At 45.0% G+C, this 19225-nt stretch overlaps 1 protein-coding gene across 4 annotated transcripts in view; it reads right to left on the bottom strand.

The window, feature by feature from the left end:
• Positions 1-19225, bottom strand: part of ACO1 (aconitase 1) — a 364042-nt gene that overhangs the window by 153345 nt on the left and 191472 nt on the right. For all 4 annotated transcript variants that reach the window (XM_085634885.1, XM_085634871.1, XM_085634895.1 and 1 more), the window contains exon 12: positions 12809-12944. In XM_085634885.1, the coding sequence (XP_085491011.1) occupies positions 12809-12944 (136 nt within the window). The remainder of the gene's footprint in view (positions 1-12808; positions 12945-19225) is intronic.

Here is a 19225-nt window from a genome sequence, read left to right as displayed (position 1 = left end):
AGCTGGAAAGGGAAGAAGCAAGGATGGAGGCAACTGAAGAAGGGCAAAAAAAAGAGAGAAACAATGCAGTAAAGGAGTAAGGAAGTTGATTGAATATGCCCATTGCTGTCAAGTGTCCCTTGTAACATGCGATGCTGTTCGATAGCAGTTAGAAGTAGGCAGCATTGTATATTTTTTTCCTCGTGAAATAAATGTCATTTTCTTAGTTGAATTATGCTGGCCGGACTTCTATGTGAAAATTGTATGTGGGCTATGTACTTACACACAAAAGTAAAGTGAGACACCTGTTCAGTCTATTTTCCTGAGGATATCCAGTGTCACCAGTTGCTACTACAAACAAGCATTTACACAAGTTTAAGCTATTGGCATTGTAAATGACAAAGCCTTTTATTTATGTTTTAAAAACAAAAACAAAAATTAAAAAGGCATTGTCATTTGCAATGTCAATAGCTCAAACTCGCGTAAATGCAAGACCTATTGCATTGCAAATGCTTGTGTATAATTCTCTCTCTCTTCTTTGGATAAAGGTATGCTGAGGAAAAATAAGGTTTTCTCCTAAAAAATGAGTGCCGGTGAGTGCCACCTGCAACCACCAGTTCACATTTACCGGTGTGTGTGTGGTGTCAGTGTTATGCCGTTATGTGTGCTGCGAAATGCACGCATGCGTTGTGGTTGTGTTAACTATTGTGTTAGGATTATTTTGGATATAGAAATGCGTTTAAGCGTTGAGCACGGTTCCTTATGCCAACTAAGGTGCACTCATATGCAGAAATGTGTGTTTGTTGAAGTTTGTGTTTGTTTCTTGTGCGTGCTTGTGAGGCTGTAAGAAAATAAAACTTTATTAAAGATAATAAAAAGCCTAATGTGTATCCGTGCTTTGCGGCGAATGGCTATACCGGTTGTGTTTGTGTATTTAGAGCAGACGATTGTCACGCCATCATAAACACCTTTTAATAATTGTGTGTGTGTGTGTGTAGGTGGCTCTGTGGGTGGCTCTATTTGTCTGTGGGTTGCTCTATGTGAGTGGCTCTGTGTGGGTGGCTCTGTGTGTGTGGGTGGCTTTGTGTGTGTGGCTGTGTGTGTGGGTGCAAATGCAATAGGTCTCGCATTTGAGAGTGATTAAGCTATTGACATTGTAAATAACAATGCTGTTTCTTTATATGTTTTAAAAACAAAAACATAAACAAAAATAATGTCATGAGCAATGCCAATAGCTCTAACTTTAACAATGCCGAGACCATTGCATTGTAAATGCTTGTTTATTAGTGTCCTTGACCTCTTTAAGTTCTTGTACTAGCGATGTTACCAAAATTGGTCTGCGTTTGGTCCCCGTACCTTCGAAAGCGAGCGCGGCACGGCTTTTAGCTCCTACTATTAATGGATTACAAGAGCTTTTAGATGGGTTTTATTGTTTCATGAAGGGGCTGAAGCTCAAGGTTAATCATAGTAAATCTTATATTTTAACCAGGGGTCCAAAGAATACCTGTTAAAAATCTTTTTTGATTTGAGAAACCCCCATATTGAAAACAATGATTTTTAGATATCTGGGCATTTTACTTACTGTGAACATGAGGTGGGAACAAATAATAATGCAGAGGTCTCTATCAATGGAGCCCGTGTGCTAAACACTTTAGGTTCACTAAGACACTGGATCACAAGCCCCCAAAATAAATGATTATGCTCTTGTACCGCTACATACAATTCTATATTGTGAGACCATGTATTGACCATTGACTCAGTTTTATTTTAACTGCATTTTGTAAGCACAGTTTCATCTTGTTTCTGTATGACCCTGCCTTTCCGTTGCAAAGGTAGGCAGGCTCAGGTTACTTGCACACACAGAAATGTTTATATTTTTCACTTCACCGAGCGGGCGAGATGAGCTGCTAGAACAGACAGTGTGGGCTGTGTAGCCCAAGGATGAGAAAGTGAAGAAATCTGCCTCAGCTCTCATCGGAGCCTGGCCAGCTCTGTTGAGTGACCTTGACGCAGAGTGTAGCCAGCACATATAGGAGCAGATGAAAGGAGGGGGAGCTTCTAGAAGCCTCTGTCTGCGTGGGTAAGATTTAAAGACGGAGACCTCTTGGTGCTTTGACAGTAACTCTCCCGCAGAGTGGACGTACTGCCCAGTGATACTGTGCCTGGTTGGAGAGCTCCCTGCCTTAGACTGTCAACTGGTTCCCCAGTCGTGCAGACAGAGATGATGCTAAACAAACAGCCGGTGATGTATTCCAAGTTTTAATTACTCATTCTTGTGTACATGAAGTTATCTTTCTATGCATTTATTCTTGTGTAAATGCAGTTATCTTTCTATGCATTTATTCTTGTGTATATACATTCATTATATACATTTACTTTACATGAGCATTATTGCTACTCGATATATGGGAACTTGCTGTATTAAATAATTCCCTTTACTTTGTAAATGAGTGTTGAGCTCGGTTTACGTTGTACCTTGGTATTCTAAAGGGGTGTAGAGTCCTATTTTGAAGAGTGCTCACATTGTATCCTGGTGTTTTGAAGTCTTGCTCAGATGTTCTGAAGAGAAAGCAAGACAGCTCTACAAAAGCAAATACCTCTCTGTGTATAGAACTGGTATATGGGGGCATGCGTCAGAAGGCTCTACAGTTTGTTGAGAGTACATTTTTGAATAGGCTCTTAGGACTTCCTAAATCTACCATGAGTCTTATAGCCCATAATGAAGTGGGCTTAGACGATCTGGTGGGCTTGGCCCTTATTCTGCTGTGGGTCAAAATATGGTCCACTCCTGAACTGAGTTTTATGTATTCAATAGTGAAGGATTGTTTGAACCAAAATAATATGCAAGACATCCCCTGAATTAATTATGTCAGAAATACTCAGAGACCTAGGACTGAGTAGTCTCTTTGAGATTACAGACAATATGAGCTCATGCTCTAAGATGATGATAAAGGAAAAGTACTTTTCGTACAAAGAAAAGCGGAGACTAATGAAAGTGTTTGATATAGTGAAAGTTCCATCCTATGTCTCACTCACAACTAATAATGTTATGGAGCCCTACTTAATGTGGATAAATGTTTCCTAACACTGCTTACAGTCTAAATTATCCATTACTTAGAGCCTTTCCCTGTCACAGGGTCTTGGTTTGCTTCATTACCCTGCTGTCCCTGCGATGGAGTCTCCAGCCAGTCAACTAAGCACTATGTTATTTTTAAGGCTTCCGTTTTTTCCCAGATTTTTTCAGATAAATGCCGTAAGAAAACAATGTGTTTCCTCTCTGTATTTCTTTTTAAAGTTGGGAAAATACTGAAAATGGTGCTTCTTTTAAGAGACTCTCCATGCCGTCCTTCATAAATTCCAGACCACAGCTGAGCAGATAGACCGCATGGTTAGTTAAAAAACAGGATGAGATTTCCTTAAACACAGACATATGCTAACACATATTTGTAGCATAACGCTAATATGTACCTGTGAGTGTAGTATTTTGTTATAGGTGGCTGCCTCATTTGCTAAAACATGACAGGCATCCATGTATAAGTGCACGTCCAAGAGTTAAATAAACATGGAAATATACCATTTTACAGTTCCATTTATTCTCAAAACACAAAATAAATATGGATAAATAGCAATGAGATGACCAAAAAGTAAACGTGGATAAATATAGATGGAAGTGTTAAAAACAAACAAAACATAAAACTGGGAACCCCAGTTATTTTGCACTTAGTCCCTTAGATTTTGGTTTCTCCATCCTATTTTAAGTGGAAAACTTTTAACACCCACCAAGAGGGTCTGCTTGTTTTACAGCGCCTTGAGTTGCCAATGATCTGTTTTGCAGTTTGGAATTTTATTACCCAGTCGCTGAATGTATGGAAAAAATATGCGATATAAAGTGGGGGTGGTGATTGTTAGGTTGTAGAGGTATTGGCCACAAACTGAATTTTAAAATATATTGATCTGTTGTGATTTCATTCTGTATGTGTATTAAATAATGTGCTTTCATGGTAACACACTTGACTGAATGCACAAGTTACTACTTGAGTAACGATATATCTGTAAGAGACATTAGTTAGTGATAGATTCCTTACCTTAGAATATCCCCAGGCGTAACTGACTGCATCTGGAAAGTTTCGCTTAGCAGTACCCCTGCGCGTCAGTAGGTGGCGTTGTTCGGCTTCGCGTCCGTCACTGGCGATGTAAGCGCAGAGATGACGCCACGGAGAGTACTTAGGCACCACCCATGCGCGCAGACATCAGTTCTGTACACTACTTTCCACGCCAGGAACGCAGAGCCATGCAAGATACTGACCATTGGTGCAGAAAACTAGGGCCCTAAGAGGGATGACCTTAACCCTAGTAACCAGTTCGCAGAACGGGGAGGATGGGCGGGGCGGTAAGGAATCTATCACTAACTAATGTCTTACAGATATAGCGTTACACAAATAGTAACTTGTGCATCTGAAAGAGACACATTAGTGATAGATTCCTTACCTTAGAATAGATACCCCAGCAATACCAACCCCGGTAGTGGGTCTGCGAACAAGATTCGACCAGAAAGTCATGGAGCACGGAACGACGAAAGAAGCCGTCCCTCAGGACTTGACTGTCAAGGCAGTAGTGCTTGGTAAACGTGTGCAGCGAGGCCCACGTAGCTGCCTGACAAATGTCCTGCAAGGGAACGCAGCGTCCCAAGGCAGTAGTGGCTGCCGTTGCCCTGGTGGAATGGGCACGCAGCCCCATAGGAGGCTCCTTCTTAGCTAACAAGTAACAGGCCTTGATGCACAGAACGACCCACTGAGAGATGGTCCACTTGTGCACAGCCCGACCTTTTTTGGCGCCCACGTAGCCAACAAAGAGTTGGTCATCCACCCGGAACAGCTGTGTGCGCTTCAGATAGAATGAGCACGCATGTTTCTGGTCCAGACTATGGAGCCTCTCTTCCTCTTTTGAAGGATGTGGAGGCGGAAAGAAGGTGGGCAAAGTGATGGTCTGCCCGATGTGGAAGAGCGTAGCAACCTTTGGCAAGAAAGAAGGACGGGTCCTTAACACCATCTTGTCCGGATGAACAGAAAGGAAAGGAGGTTTGGAAGAAAGGGCCATGAGCTCACTGACTCTTCTGGCAGAGGTGATAGCAACCAGGAAAGCAGTCTTTAAGGTGAGAAGACGCAAAGGACAGTTGTGAAGTGGCTCAAAGGGAGCACACATCAAGTAAGTCAACACAAGGTTCAAGTCCCACTGGGGCATTATGAACGGAACTGGAGGGAACAGGTGTGTTATGCCTTTCAGGAAACGGTTAACAACCGGAGACTTAAAAAGAGAAGGCTGATCAGGAAGCCGTAAAAAGGCAGATATGGCAGAAAGATAACCTTTGATAGTTCCCAGAGCAGAGCCCTGCCGGGCCAAGGAAAGTAGGAACAGAAGAACTTCCGAAAGAGGGGCAGAAAGGGGATCCACAGCCTTCGCAGTGCACCATGCCACAAATTTGTTCCACCGACAGGCGTATACCATTTTAGTATGAGAGACGCCTGGCTGCCAAGATGACATCACAGACTTCGGGAGGAAGATCGAAAGCTGTCAACTGTCGCCGCTCAATCTCCAGGCATGGAGGTGGAGGTTGGATGGGTTCAGGTGGAGAACCGTCCCCTGCTGCTGCGACAGAAGATCCTCCCGAAGAGGCAGTCGGATCGGGGGATCGATTGCCATGCTGAGTAACTCGGGATACCAGTATCTTCGTGTCCAATCCGGAGCCACAAGGATGACTTGGGCCCGGTCGCGCCTGATCATCTTCAGCACTCTGGGCAGAAGTGGTATAGGCGGAAAGGCGTACAAGAGACCGCAACTCCACTCGTGACGAAAAGCTTAGCCGAGCAAGTGCCGCCTTGGAAATTCAAACGCGCAGAACTGATGACATTGCGCGTTCTCCTCGGTGGCGAATAGATCTAACCGAGGCTCTCCCCACTGCTGAAAGAGACCTTGCGCCACGTCCGAGTTCAGACGCCATTCGTGGTCCATCAAGCACCGGCGGCTGAGTAAGTCCGCCCTGGCGTTCTGAGAACCAGCCAGATGTTGAACCACCAAGGTAATGCCTTGACGTTCCAGCCACGTCCAGAGGCGCAGAGCCTCCTGACATAGGGTGGGGTCGTGGACATAGGGTCCACGACCCCACCCCGCCCTGTTTGTTGTCTATGAACACCCCAAAGAGGAAGAATTTTGGTCATACATCAATAGGCTCTCAGGGCACGGCCATGATTGGCGCAACATGGTTACCAGCCACTCATGGATTGCCCATGTGGCTACACTGTACGGTTGCGCGCCAAGTCAGGCTCAACTGCATCAGCAACATCACTATATTACCGATGATTTGCAAAATATCCTCCCTCCACCCATCGAATATATAGCCGTACAGCCGGTAACAGGGAAGCTCTCGTCTAGCGAAGAAACATCAGCGCACCAGGTTGAAGCGAACAGTGTGACACAAATTCTAAAAAAACATCAGAAAGGACGAGGCACTGGGTCCCAACGGCTTACCAGGACACCTCTTCAAAGATTGCAATTTCTGGGGTACCATACTTACGCCACTTTATCAGTATTGCCTGACCAACTCAGTAGTCCCGGAGACTTGGAAAGGTTCTTTGCTGCAACCCATTCACAAAAAGGGAGACACCGGGAACCCAGCGAAATATAGGCAGATTGCTCTCCTGGATATCAAGGCCAAAGGATATGCAAGCCTCCTTCTGCAAGATCTACAGGAATGGGCTAACGATAATGAAATCCTATCAGCCTACCAATCTGGTTTTAGGCCTGGAGCATCAACAATGGATAACATCTTAGCCCTCACTTACTTCGTTGCAGAACAGTCCACTCAGAAAAAGCAGCTTCCACTCTTTGCATGTTTTGTGGACTACTCCGCGGCATTTGATGGTGTTAACCGGAGTCTGCTGTGGCGGAAACTGCAAAACTGGGGGATACCATTGATGCTGCTAAAAGCAATAATCAGTCTCTACACCGGAACCTGGGTACGGGAGAAACTCACGACAAATGCAGCCACTAAAAATCTCCTAACAGACCAAGGGCTGAAAGAAGGCTGCGTACTGCCACCTCTCCTTTTTAACTTGTACACGGCAGACCTCGGCAAAACATTATCAAAGGCTAACCTTCTATCTCCTAAAATTGGCTCGACTAGATTATTTTTAATGCAGTACGCGGACAATATGGTGCTATTGGACCACACCAAAACAGGCATGCAAAGATTACTGGAGGCATTAAACAGATACAACATCAACTAATTAAAGGCAAATGCGGGAAAGACGAAGATAGTAATATTTGGGAAGCATGCCAATAAACTCAGACAATATTGGAGACTGGGCATCTTGAAAATAGCAACAACGACCAAATATAACTACCTGGTGGTTTGGCTCACGAGCAATGGGAAGCCCACGGCACACATCCCTTCCACTGAAACAAAAGCTAAGGCAGTGGCGTATGCTCTATGCAAACTGAATTCTAAACTAAGCGGGCCATCCACAAAATCCATCAGAAAGGTCATAAGCGTCAAGCTGCTACCCTCACTCACATACGGCCAATTAGCATTCCCAGCGGCTTTTAGTAACATCTTGGAACAAGCCAATTGTCGAGCGTTTAAGCAAATTTTCCAAATACCAACCCATGCCCGGAATGCACTGGTACGATTGGAATTCGGGCTAAACAAACAAAGTTACGAACATTGGGCCTCGATTGTGCGGTTCTATCGAGGGGTATGTGCGGCCCCTCCGCACACAATGAAAGCAATTTTAAAAACAATTTTTGAGAAAGTAAACAACTCGTGGTCCAAAGTCCTGCACACGGTCTGTATCGAATTGCACCTGGACATGTCCAACTGGCAGGATTTTATTCATCAGCCCGGTACCCTAAAATCGATCTTAAAAAACAAGTTAGACTACTCTCTAAGGAAGAGGATATGAAGGAACTGAAGCTCTCCAGCAGTAACATCAGGATACTTGCTACCTCCTACAAAGACTGCCTAAGGCAGCCATACCTTGATGCCGCTTTAAACAAGTCAATTTTAGAGCGAATCTTAGCAGTGACACTCATGGTGCTGCTGATAGAAGACATTAACATGCGCTGGAAATCTTTAGAGGTGGTCAGTACTTGCCGACTCTGCCAACAGTACGAGGAATCCATGGTTCACATGGTTTGCATATGCCACTGCTTGGCACAGGTGTAGGAAGGTGGATATCTGACTATGGTTACCCCCAACTTTTTGCCTAGTGTCTAGCTGGTTTTTCGACTTAGTTGGCCTGAGATCCTGCCAATCAGGGTCTCAGGCTGTCTGCTCTCTCTGTAAAATGGACTCCATGTACCCTAGGTACATAACCAATTGGTAAGGATCACCTTATTGGACCCTGTACAGTGTACCCTAGGTACCCAGGGCATAGGTGTACCCTAGGCCTCCCAGGGGCTGCAGCATGTATTATGCCACCCCTGGTCTGGCCTTCCAATCAGACACAACTGGCTGATCACTCAGCTGGGGCAGGGTCGTGTAATCACCCCTTGCTTAGATATAGTATGCCTATATCTACCCTTATATATAGACACATGTGTACCTGTCAGTCACTCCTATGGCAGGCCTTAACAATCCTGGAGGCAGAGTGCTTGGTAACATGTGAGATGGTGCTCTAGCATGAGCTGAGCCTGTCTGCAGCTTTTGGAACCATGTCCTTATAGCGGTTCTATGATATAGCCTACCATATACTCTTAAAGTGCCTTATAATCTTAAACGGTTATGGTAACTATGGTTTGGCTTTATCAAAACATGTCGTGTAAGGTGTCTAACACTTTGGAATAATACCCCCATACCATTTCTGGTGATGAGGATATTATTCCTCCCTTCTAGAGGGAGAGACATGTTAAAATCCTACTTCCACTGTTAGCCTCTGACCAAAGCCTCAGCATCACAAAATGGATGCTGCTGCCACAACACAAGTCTGACCTCCTGCTGCTGGGAGTGATCCCAGCCAGGGAGGCCTGGACAATAGGTTTCCTGCTTGGGGAGGTGCTAGCACCTCCCCAGACAGCCTTTAGTGTATTGGGGCAGGGTGGGCTGAAAGGAATGAGACATGCCTGGGGCACACAAGGTGTTCCTTGCATAGTCCAGTTCAAACCGGCGCTGGGGCACTCCAGCCCCAGCTCTGGCGCGAAACTGGACAAAGGGAAGTGGGTGTAACCACCCCCTCCCAGGTCCCACCCATAAGGCGTGACCTAGCAGGTATCCCAGCCCCCCAGATTAGTATAAGAGTGGGAGTTGGGCCTCAAGACTTTAGATTATCCTGAACCTGCAAAACTGAACAGAAACTCTGGACCTTCGACATTCGACGAAAGAAGAAGACTGAAGAATCTCCCTTGTAGCCAAGGAGTGGCTACCCTGTGCAAACAGGCACCATCAAGAGACTACCCTTTGCTTTGCGACCGTTCTACGAGGAACCGACTGCAGAGCCCGACCAGAGCCTTGACTTCAAGACTTCTCCGACCCTCATCCACATCTGCAGCAGAGCTGAGATCCGTGGAGGCGACGAGCGACGTGGGACCGGCTACCTGGGAAAAGTGGCTAGTAACTTACAGCGCAGCTTCTGAGGTACCCTCGAAGTTGTGCACCGGGGATTGAGAAGCCCCAACCCCAAGCACCATCTGCACCGAAGATCAGCCCCCCACACTCCACGAGTCCTGCGTGGGGCCCTTCAGCATTTTCCTGCTTGCCGCGTCTGTCCGGTTGCTTGCCCGCTGGCTAGTGGCCTTTGTGACGACGCTCCCTGAAATCTTCTGCGCTGGTTTGGCTCCTCCAGACTGGCTCCCGCTTCTCTGCAAAGAAGAAGCACCCCAGACCTTCCTGGTCTGAACCAGAAGCAAGTCCTTTGTTCTTCGTGGGTTCCGCTTGCCAAGGCTTGGTGAGTCCTAGTCCAACTTCGACGCCGCCGACAGCAAGAGCCTTCGTGGGACAGCTCGCCTCCTGGTCCTGGTCGTCCTCGACGCTTCCTGGTCCTCCTGGCTGCAGCGACAAGCTTCACCTTCACCTGCAACTCTTCACGACATCGCCTGGTTCCTTCCTGGTTCCACGTGGTCACTGGCTAGTGACCTTGACTCTGTCCCTTCTGCTTGCAGGTTTCTTCTCTTCTTGATCCCAGCCTTGGGATCCACCGGACACTCTCCCCTGACTGCCTGTCAGCATCTTTCTTCAGGCATCCATAGGAGTCGACGACGAAAACGACGCATCTTCACCCCTATGCACCCGCAGCCTGTGGGCTAGGTAACTTGGGTACTCCGGTGCTCATCAGGATAGTGACTATCCTAGTGTCTAGTTTTCAAGTCTCAACTTCCTAGCTACTCCGGAAGTGTCCTAAATCTATCTATTTCTAAACTGTAACATTGCTATTGACTTTTACGCATTACGCGTGAGTGTTTCCACTCTGCACACGAATCCCGTGGGCCTCCCACTTCCTAACTAACGCTAGTGTAGTGTAGCCCCAGCGATTCCCTAGGCCTAGGCCTATTCTATTTCCGTGACAGTGGTTCTTATACCACTTACTTAGTATATGGTTTGCGTGGCCCCTAGGGCCTAACTGTATTACTTACCTGTGTGACTTACTGTATGCATTAATAAGACTGTGTTGTACTTACCTCTAATCTCATAAAGAGTGCTGAGGGTTTGCTTAGAATAAATACACTTTATTTTATATATATATCTGTTGTGGTGTCCTTTCATTTGGTATTCAAGGGATTATATATGGTATCACAGCTGGCTTCACATGCCATTCAGAGTTTAGCCTAAGACTGCTCTTGTCCATGCTACCACTAGGATAGCTGGTCTATAAGGTTGACTTTACAACCAATCACCATAAGGGTATTTGGACTGATGTAAGGTGTACACTATAACTAGTGACATCATACATCAGGCCAACTTCTCACAACAGGCACGTCGCACTTTACTAAAACCATTGTTTTTAAAATACGGAACACGTACATGCCAAAACGCAATGAAACTTCTTTTCAAATTGGACATTCCAATGGAAGTGACACAATTTGCAAAATTTGCCCACAAGGTGAAAGAACTTTTAGGCAACGCCTCGAACATGTAACTGCACAGTCACAAAACCTTCCTTGGACCCAGGTAGATGAGCGAAAATCTGCACTTTACCGAAAAAAACTCTAAGTCAATGCCTTAATCAGGGATTAGAACTAATTGAAGGCTTTGACAGTTGACCATTTGCACTGCTTTTATTCGTTTTATCGTCAAACGTAATATTTTATATCCATTTTATTCATGTATTATAACAACATACTTTAACGGTCAAATACGTACTTATTATAACTGAAGTAATTTAGTGCTGGAATATTTCTGCTTGATCTCCATTGTAACAATTTTAATTAATTAAGACAATAAAAATGTATTAATTATTCATTCCCTCAGAGTAAAGCCTCTTTTTGAAATATGTCCCACAAGATCTCAAAAAGTCTGGGTTTTTTTAGATTTAAAAGACAGTCAATTGCCAGGTGCTAAGTCCACAGATATATGGTGAATCTTTGTAAATAGCAAAGTCCAAGTTGAAAATGTTCACTTATCGAGGAGGACAATGAGCCTGAGCTCAGAACATGCTCTACACACACGACAAGGGCTAAAAATCTGAAGCACTGAGGCTCACGGGGGCAGTCTTCAGACCGAACGTCTCCGATTGGTTGAAGTCTGGTTCCTTTCAAATTATGCAAATAAAATATTGAAAAGTCTCCTTGACAGCCTAAAGAATATGTTTCGAATTGAACTGCAATTTGAAATTTCCATGGGACTCCCAGACCATCAACTGGGAGGATTCAAGCATGTAAATCATGAAAAATGCGATCATGGAGAAAAATGTAAAGAGTATTTCTTAGGTGCTTGTATTTTTTGGGCCTAATTTGGTTCACACTTTTGTTTTTGCAAATTGGTCTTTATCTTCTATTGGGATTTGGCATTAACTCACTTGTGCTCATGAGTGTCAAAAACACTTTGCCAATGGGAGGGACACTGAATTTGCACTAGAAATAGTAGGGCAACGGAGGATGTCTGTAGTGGTACTCTTTTTGTACAAACCAAGGGTGCAGAGTTAGAGTTTGAGGTTTAAGGTTACAGCTGAAACTTTGGAGCTATAGCTTTAAAACTTGTATGAAGGCCTAAAAATAAGAACTATACATGTTAATGGTTTTAGTTACTTGCCTATTAAATATTGTAATGTTTTATGTAGTAAAGCACTAACTAAACATTGCAAATACAGAGTGTTCTTTACTGTGAAACAGCAAAGAATAGCACCTAAAAAGTCGACCCAGATACATGAAAAAATAATACATTACATCACGGGTTTCCGCTTCAATGCATTATGGTGAAAACCTAATAATTATAAAATGTAGACAGCGAAATATGGTTTTGTAGCATTATAGTATAGTGGAAATCAGTAAGCGCAATGTCAGAAGTGTTCCAGTAAGAATAAACATGCAATCTTACAAAACAGAAAAAAAAGGTGTAAATGATCATAACAGTTCAAGTCACAATCATATTTTGGTCTTTAAACCCCCTGCCCATCCTTGATGGGAGAGCAAGTATTTATTAAATACGGGGCAGAAACGAAGTGCAGACGCAGAACAATGATACAAGTAGATATCTAATTTGTTCATAGAAGGCTGCTTAATATGAAGACAAGAATCACAGCACCCCTTCTCCATAGGACGAGGTATAGTCCTTTGAAATTGGGGAATGAAACTTAATTTACATTGTGGCCAGCGAACTGGTATGTACAAAAACAACTCTTACCCAAGTTGTGCAAGGTATGGCATGACTCCACTGTTCTTCAAATAATAAGTTACCACCCCACTGCCCGGGGACAAACTCGTTTTAACATAAGACTTCACAGTTAGTCCGGCATCTATTGCTTTTTTTGCCAATAACCCTGCATAGAAACAAAATCAAAGCAATATTTTAATTTGTTACAAGTTCTCCTCACCTTATTTCATCCTCTGCTTAAACTTGAATATTATCATGCAGATAGCTGGAATAACAAGTGCTCTGTGCATTTTTATTCATTTATTGTGTTCTCCAAATACACTTCACTTTAACTTATTCAAAGGTAAACACGTCCCTTCATGAGGATGCAATGCCGTATTGACCGCTGGAAAAGTAACTTAAAAGCTTTACAACTAGACGATAGACGTAGTAATGTATCCCACTGGTTAAATAAGCAGGTTAAGCAATACATGGAACCAAGTAATCCGGATAATTACAGAAACACTCAATTGTAAATGAAAATATCCTTTCATAAAAATCATGAACATTTATGTAATATTTGAGATTTGGAACCATGCACGCAAGCACACACATATATACAAAGCTATGTAGTAGCATCGTATTACAGATTCAGCAAGCTCTGTGAGTCCGTCTTTCAGAAGGAACTAAAAAATCCACTTCCTGCACCTCTTCCTTAAGTAACAGTCACAGATAGAGCCATCCTTTTCTTACTGTAATACCAATAGTATTCTGTACCATTTCTTTTCCTGTTCCGTACACACTTGCTATACATGCTTTCTCACTTCTGTACAAGAACAATAGTTACTTACCTGTAATCTGTGGTTCTCCAGTATTGGTGTCTTTCATAGATTCACATGCCTGAATCATTCCCCGTCGTCGGAGTGGGAGTCCCACGGTACATAAAAAAGCAATAATTATGCATATAATAACAAAAAAACCTTGGTAACACAAAACCAGGAAGTAAAGTAGCCCTAAGCTACAAGAAAAAACTTCCACACTTATGACTATCATAGTCATTATGTACAGTCCAAACTGCAGCCAATCAGGCGACAGTACCCACCAGAATGTTCTCCTCCGAGGCTCAGGCTCTCAGATTTTCTCGCACAGGAGTGAACCAAAGTAGAACAGCCTAAATAGCCTCTGAGGGGAGGTGGGCGGGTTGCATGTGAATCTATGAAAGACACCAATACTGGAGAACCACAGATTACAGGTAAGTAACTATTGTTCTTCTCCAGTATTTAGGGTGTCTTTCATAGATTCACATGCCTGAATCAGAGTAGATAGCAGTACAGAGCTTAATGCTCATAAGACGCCCCTTAGTACCATAGTAAATACACATCACCAAAATGTTATAATCATACATAAATACATCTGTGTTCAAGATATGCAGAACAATTTCAAGACATAGAAACATTATGGAATAAGCGTCTTATAGAAAAGAGCATAGTGGAGGAGGGAGAACAGAGGATCACCGTATTTGAAAAGATTCCGGAGAACAGCTTGTCCCACTGATGCATCTGCATCGGTTGAGGCCTCCAAACAGTAGTGCTTGGTAAAAGTGTGTCTGTTGGACCAGGTTGCCGCTCTGCCGATCTGATGAAGAGGCACACCAGCAAAGAGAGCGGTAGATGAAGAAATTGCTCTCGTAGAGTGCGCTCTTGGGGTTGCCTGCAAAGGTCTTCCCGCCTGTTCATGGCATAAACAAATTGCAGCAGAAATCCAACGAGCTATGGTTGGTTTGGAGACAGAATGTCCTTGACGTAATCTACCATAGGCCACAAACAGTTAGTCTGATTTAAGTATTGTTGCTGTCCGTTGTAAATAGAACTTGAGACATCTTCTGATGTCAAGGGAATGAAAGGCCCTTTCCGCAGCTGTCAGCGGATTTGGGAAGAATGTCTTTAAAATTATTGGTTCATTAAGGTGGAAGTCCGCAGGAAATTTTGGCATGAAACTGGGATTAGTGCGTAGCACTACTGATTTCGAGGTAAATTGAAGAAAAGGTGGATTAATAGTGAACGCTTGAAGGTCACTGACTCTTCTTGTTGATGTCAGAGCCAATAGCAGAGAAACTTTCCAAGAAAGGAACTTTAAGTCCACTTTATGAATAGGTTCGAAGGGGTGCCGCATAAATTGTGTAAGCACTACATTAAGATGACAGGATGGAGGTGGACGTCAAATGGGGGAAACATCCGAAACAATCCCTTGAAGAATTGCTGAATGACTATTTGAATAAAGAGAATTAGATCCATCCTGCCGAAACCTTGAAATCGCCGCTAAGAACACTTTCAAAGTAGAATGGGAGAGGCCCGATCTAGCCAAATGAAGGAAGAACTGTAAAATTTGTTTTGGTTTAGCACGAATCGGGTGTATTTTGACAGATTGACACTGTGAGAAGTTGGCCTGATGTATGATGTCACTAGTTCTAGTGTACACCTTATATCAGTCCAAATACCCTTATGGTGATTGGTTGTAAAGTCAACCTTATAGACCAGCTATCCTAGTGGTAGCATGGACAAGAGCAGTCTTAGGCTAAACTCTGAATGGCATGTGAAGCCAGCTGTGATACCATATATAATCCCTTGAATACCAAATGAAAGGACACCACAACAGATATATATATAAAATAAAGTGTATTTATTCTAGTCAAACCCTCAGCACTCTTTATGAGATTAGAAGTAAGTACAACACAGTCTTATTTAAGCTTACATTAAGTCACACAGGTAAGTAATACAGTTAGACCCTAGGGGCCACGCAAACCATATACTAAGTAAGTGGTATAAGGACCACTGTCATGGAAATAGAATAGGCCTAGGCCTAGGGAATCGCTGGGGCTACACTATACTACCAAAGGTTAGGAAGTGGGAGGCCCACGGGATTCAGGTGCAGAGTGGAAACACTCACGCGTAATGCGTAAAAGTCACTAGCAATAGTACAGTTTAGAAATAGATAGATTTAGGACACTTCCGGAGTAGCTAGGAAGTCGAGACTGGAAAACTAGACACTAGGATAGTCACTATCCTGATGAGCACCGGAGTACCCAAGTTACCTAGCCCACAGGCTGCGGGTGCATAGGGGTGAAGTTGCGTCGGGTTTCGTCGTCGACTCCTATGGATGCCTGAAGAAAGATGCTGACAGGCAGTCAGTGAAGAGTGTCCGGTGGATCCCAAGGCTGGGATCCAGAAGAGAGGAGACCTGCAAGCAGAAGAAACAGAGTCAAGGTCACTAGCCAGTGACCACGTGGAACCAGGAAGGAACCAGGCGATGTCGTGAAGATTGCAGGTGAAGGTGAAGCTTGTCGCTGCAGCCACGAGGACCAGGAAGCGTCGAGGACGACCAGGACCAGGAGGCGAGCTGTCCCACGAAGGCTCTTGCTGTCGGCGGCGTCGAAGTTGGACTAGGACTCACCAAGCCTTGGCAAGCGGAACCCACGAAGAACGGAGGACTTGCTTCTGGTGCAGACCAGGAAGGTCTGGGGTGCTTCTTCTTTGCAGAGAACCGGGAGCCAGTCTGGAGGAGCCAAACCAGCGCAGAAGATTTCAGGGTGCGTCGTCACAAAGGCCACTAGCCAGCGGGCAAGCAACCGGACAGACGCGGCAAGCAGGAAAATGCAGAAGGGCCCCACGCAGGACTCGTGGAGTGTGGGGGGCTGATCTTCGGTGCAGATGGTGCTTGGGGTTGGGGCTTCTCAATCCCCGGTGCACAACTTCGAGGGTGCCTCAGAAGCTGCGCTTGAAGTTACTAGCCACTTTTCCCAGGTAGCCGGTCCCACGTCGCTCGTCGCCTCCACGGATCTCAGCTTTGCTGTGGATGTGGATCAGGGTCGGAGAAGTCTGGAAGTCAAGGCTCTGGTCGGGCTCTGCAGTCTGTTCCTCGTAGAACGTGGGCAAAGCAAAGGGTAGTCTCTTGATGGTGCCTGTTTGCACAGGGTAGCCACTCCTTGGCCACAAGGGAGATTCTTCAGTCTTCTTCTTTCGTCGAATGTCGAAGGTCCAGAGTTTCTGTTCAAGTTTGCAGGTTCAGGATAATCTAAAGTCTTGAGGCCCAACTCCCACTCTTATACTAATCTGGGGGGCTGGGATACCTGCTAGGTCACGCCTTATGGGTGGGACCTGGGAGGGGGTGGTTACACCCACTTCCCTTTGTCCAGTTTCGCGCCAGAGCTGGGGCTGGAGTGCCCCAGCGCCGGTTTGAACTGGACTATGCAAGGAACACCTTGTGTGCCCCAGGCATGTCTCATTCCTTTCAGCCCACCCTGCCCCAATACACTAAAGGCTGTCTGGGGAGGTGCTAGCACCTCCCCAAGCAGGAAACCTATTGTCCAGGCCTCCCTGGCTGGGATCACTCCCAGCTGTAGGAGGTCAGACTTGTGTCGTGGCAGCAGCATCCATTTTGTGATGCTGAGGCTTTGGTCAGAGGCTAACAGTGAAGTATGATTTTAACATGTCTTTCCCTCTAGAAGGGGGGAATAATATCCTCATGTCCAGAAATGGTATGGGGGTATTATTCCACAGTGTTAGACACCTTACACGACATGTTTCGATAAAGCCAAACCATAGTTACCATAACCGTCTAAGATTATAAGGCACTTTAAGAGTATATGGTAGGCTATATCATAGAACAGCTATAAGGACTTGGTTCCGAAAGCTGCAGACAGGCTCAGCTCATGCTAGAGCACCATCTCACATGTTACCAAGCACTCTGCCTCCAGGATTGTTAAGGCCTGCCATAGGAGTGACTGACAGGTACACATGTGTCTATATGTAAGTTAGGTATAGGAATACTACACCTAAGCAAGGGGTGATTACACGACCTTGCCCCAGCTGAGTGATCAGCCAGTTGTGTCAAAATGGAAGGCCAGGCCAGGGGTGGCATAATACATGCTGCAGCCCCTGGTAGGCCTAGGGTACACCTATGCCCTGGGTACCTAGGGTACACTGTACAGGGGCCAATAAGGTGATCCTATCCCAATGGGTTATGCACCTAAAGTACATAGTATTAATTTAGAGAGAGAACAGCAGGGCTGTGGGTCTGATTAGCAGGCCCACAGCCACATCTAAGTCGAAAACCAGTAAAGCAAAAGCAAAAAGTGGGGGTGAACATAGAAAGCAGACCCTACTCTCCTACACACACCACATGCAAAATGTCTTCCATTTTAGCTTGTATGTTTTAATAGTAGCAGGTGCATTAGCTAAAACTTCCCGACAGTCCTCAGGAAAATTTAGGTGTGCGAATTCAAGGTGTTGAGGAGCCATGCCGCTAATCTCAAAGAAGCTGGGTCCGGGTGACAGATTCATCCGTTCTGGATGGACAGAAGGTTCGGTATTGGTTGAATGGGATCGCACTCCGAGAGGAGATGTTCGGTGAACCAGTATTGGCGAGGCCATCTGGGAGCAATGCGTATCATGCGGCAAGGTTGTTTCTTGATCTTGCGGAGAACTCGTGGAACCAACAGAAACGGAGGAAAGGCGTAGGCATATATCTGCGACCAGTTCATCGAAAACGCATTCCCGCATGAGTCGTTGTGGGGAACCCAACTTGCAAAGGATGGTTATTTGCGGTTCTGGCTGGTCGCAAACAGGTCTAGATTGGGGTGCCCCCACTCTTGAAAGACTCTAAGGTTGGTTGATTTAGCTCCCACTCGTGATTGGATATTGTTGATCTGCTGAGGGAGTCCGCTAGAACATTGCCGACTCCTGGAACATGAATGGCTGAAAGGCTGATCTTGTGACGAATCGCCCAGTCCCAAATCTCTTGAGCTTATTGAGATAGTAGGGCTGACTTCGTCCCTCCCTGCTTGTTCAAGTAATGCATACTTGTAGTATTGTCCGTTCAAATTAGTACTGAGACTCCCCGAATGATGGTTCGAAATGACTTCAGAGCCAAGAAAATGGCTCGCAACTCCAGATGGTTGATATGCCACTTCTTTTGCTGGAAGTTCCACTTGCCGTTGACCGTCATCCCTCGAGGGAAGCATCTGTGGTTATAGTGAAATCCGGCAGTTCGACTAGGAATGCACATCCTTCCCCTACGTTCTTTGACTCCACCAAAAAAATGCTTCTCGCATCCGAGGAGTGATGCGAACAATGTCGCCGAAAGACCCCGAAATCTGTAACCATTGAAGGTTGAGTTCTTCTTGCAATGGTCTCATTATGTAACGGCAGTTGGGTATCAGAAAGATGCAGGAAGAAATCATCCCTAGGAAAGACTTGTACAAATGGACTGAAACGCACTCTTTTGATAGCAATAAGCGAGCTAGTTTGCAGATCTTGAGTTGTATTTCTTTTGAGACGAAGGCCTGAGTCAGCTGTGTGTCCAGTGTGGCTCCCAGAAAGGTCTTTCTCTGTGATGGAGTCAGATGAGATTTTTCGAAATTTATGGAGAGACCCAGAGATTTGAACAGTAACAGACACTTCCGAACATGTT

The sequence above is a fragment of the Triturus cristatus genome, chromosome 2_1 (genome assembly GCF_964204655.1).
Source record: "Triturus cristatus chromosome 2_1, aTriCri1.1, whole genome shotgun sequence".
NCBI classification, from domain to species: Eukaryota; Metazoa; Chordata; class Amphibia; order Caudata; family Salamandridae; genus Triturus; species Triturus cristatus.
This window is presented reverse-complemented; position numbering and strand designations above follow the sequence as displayed.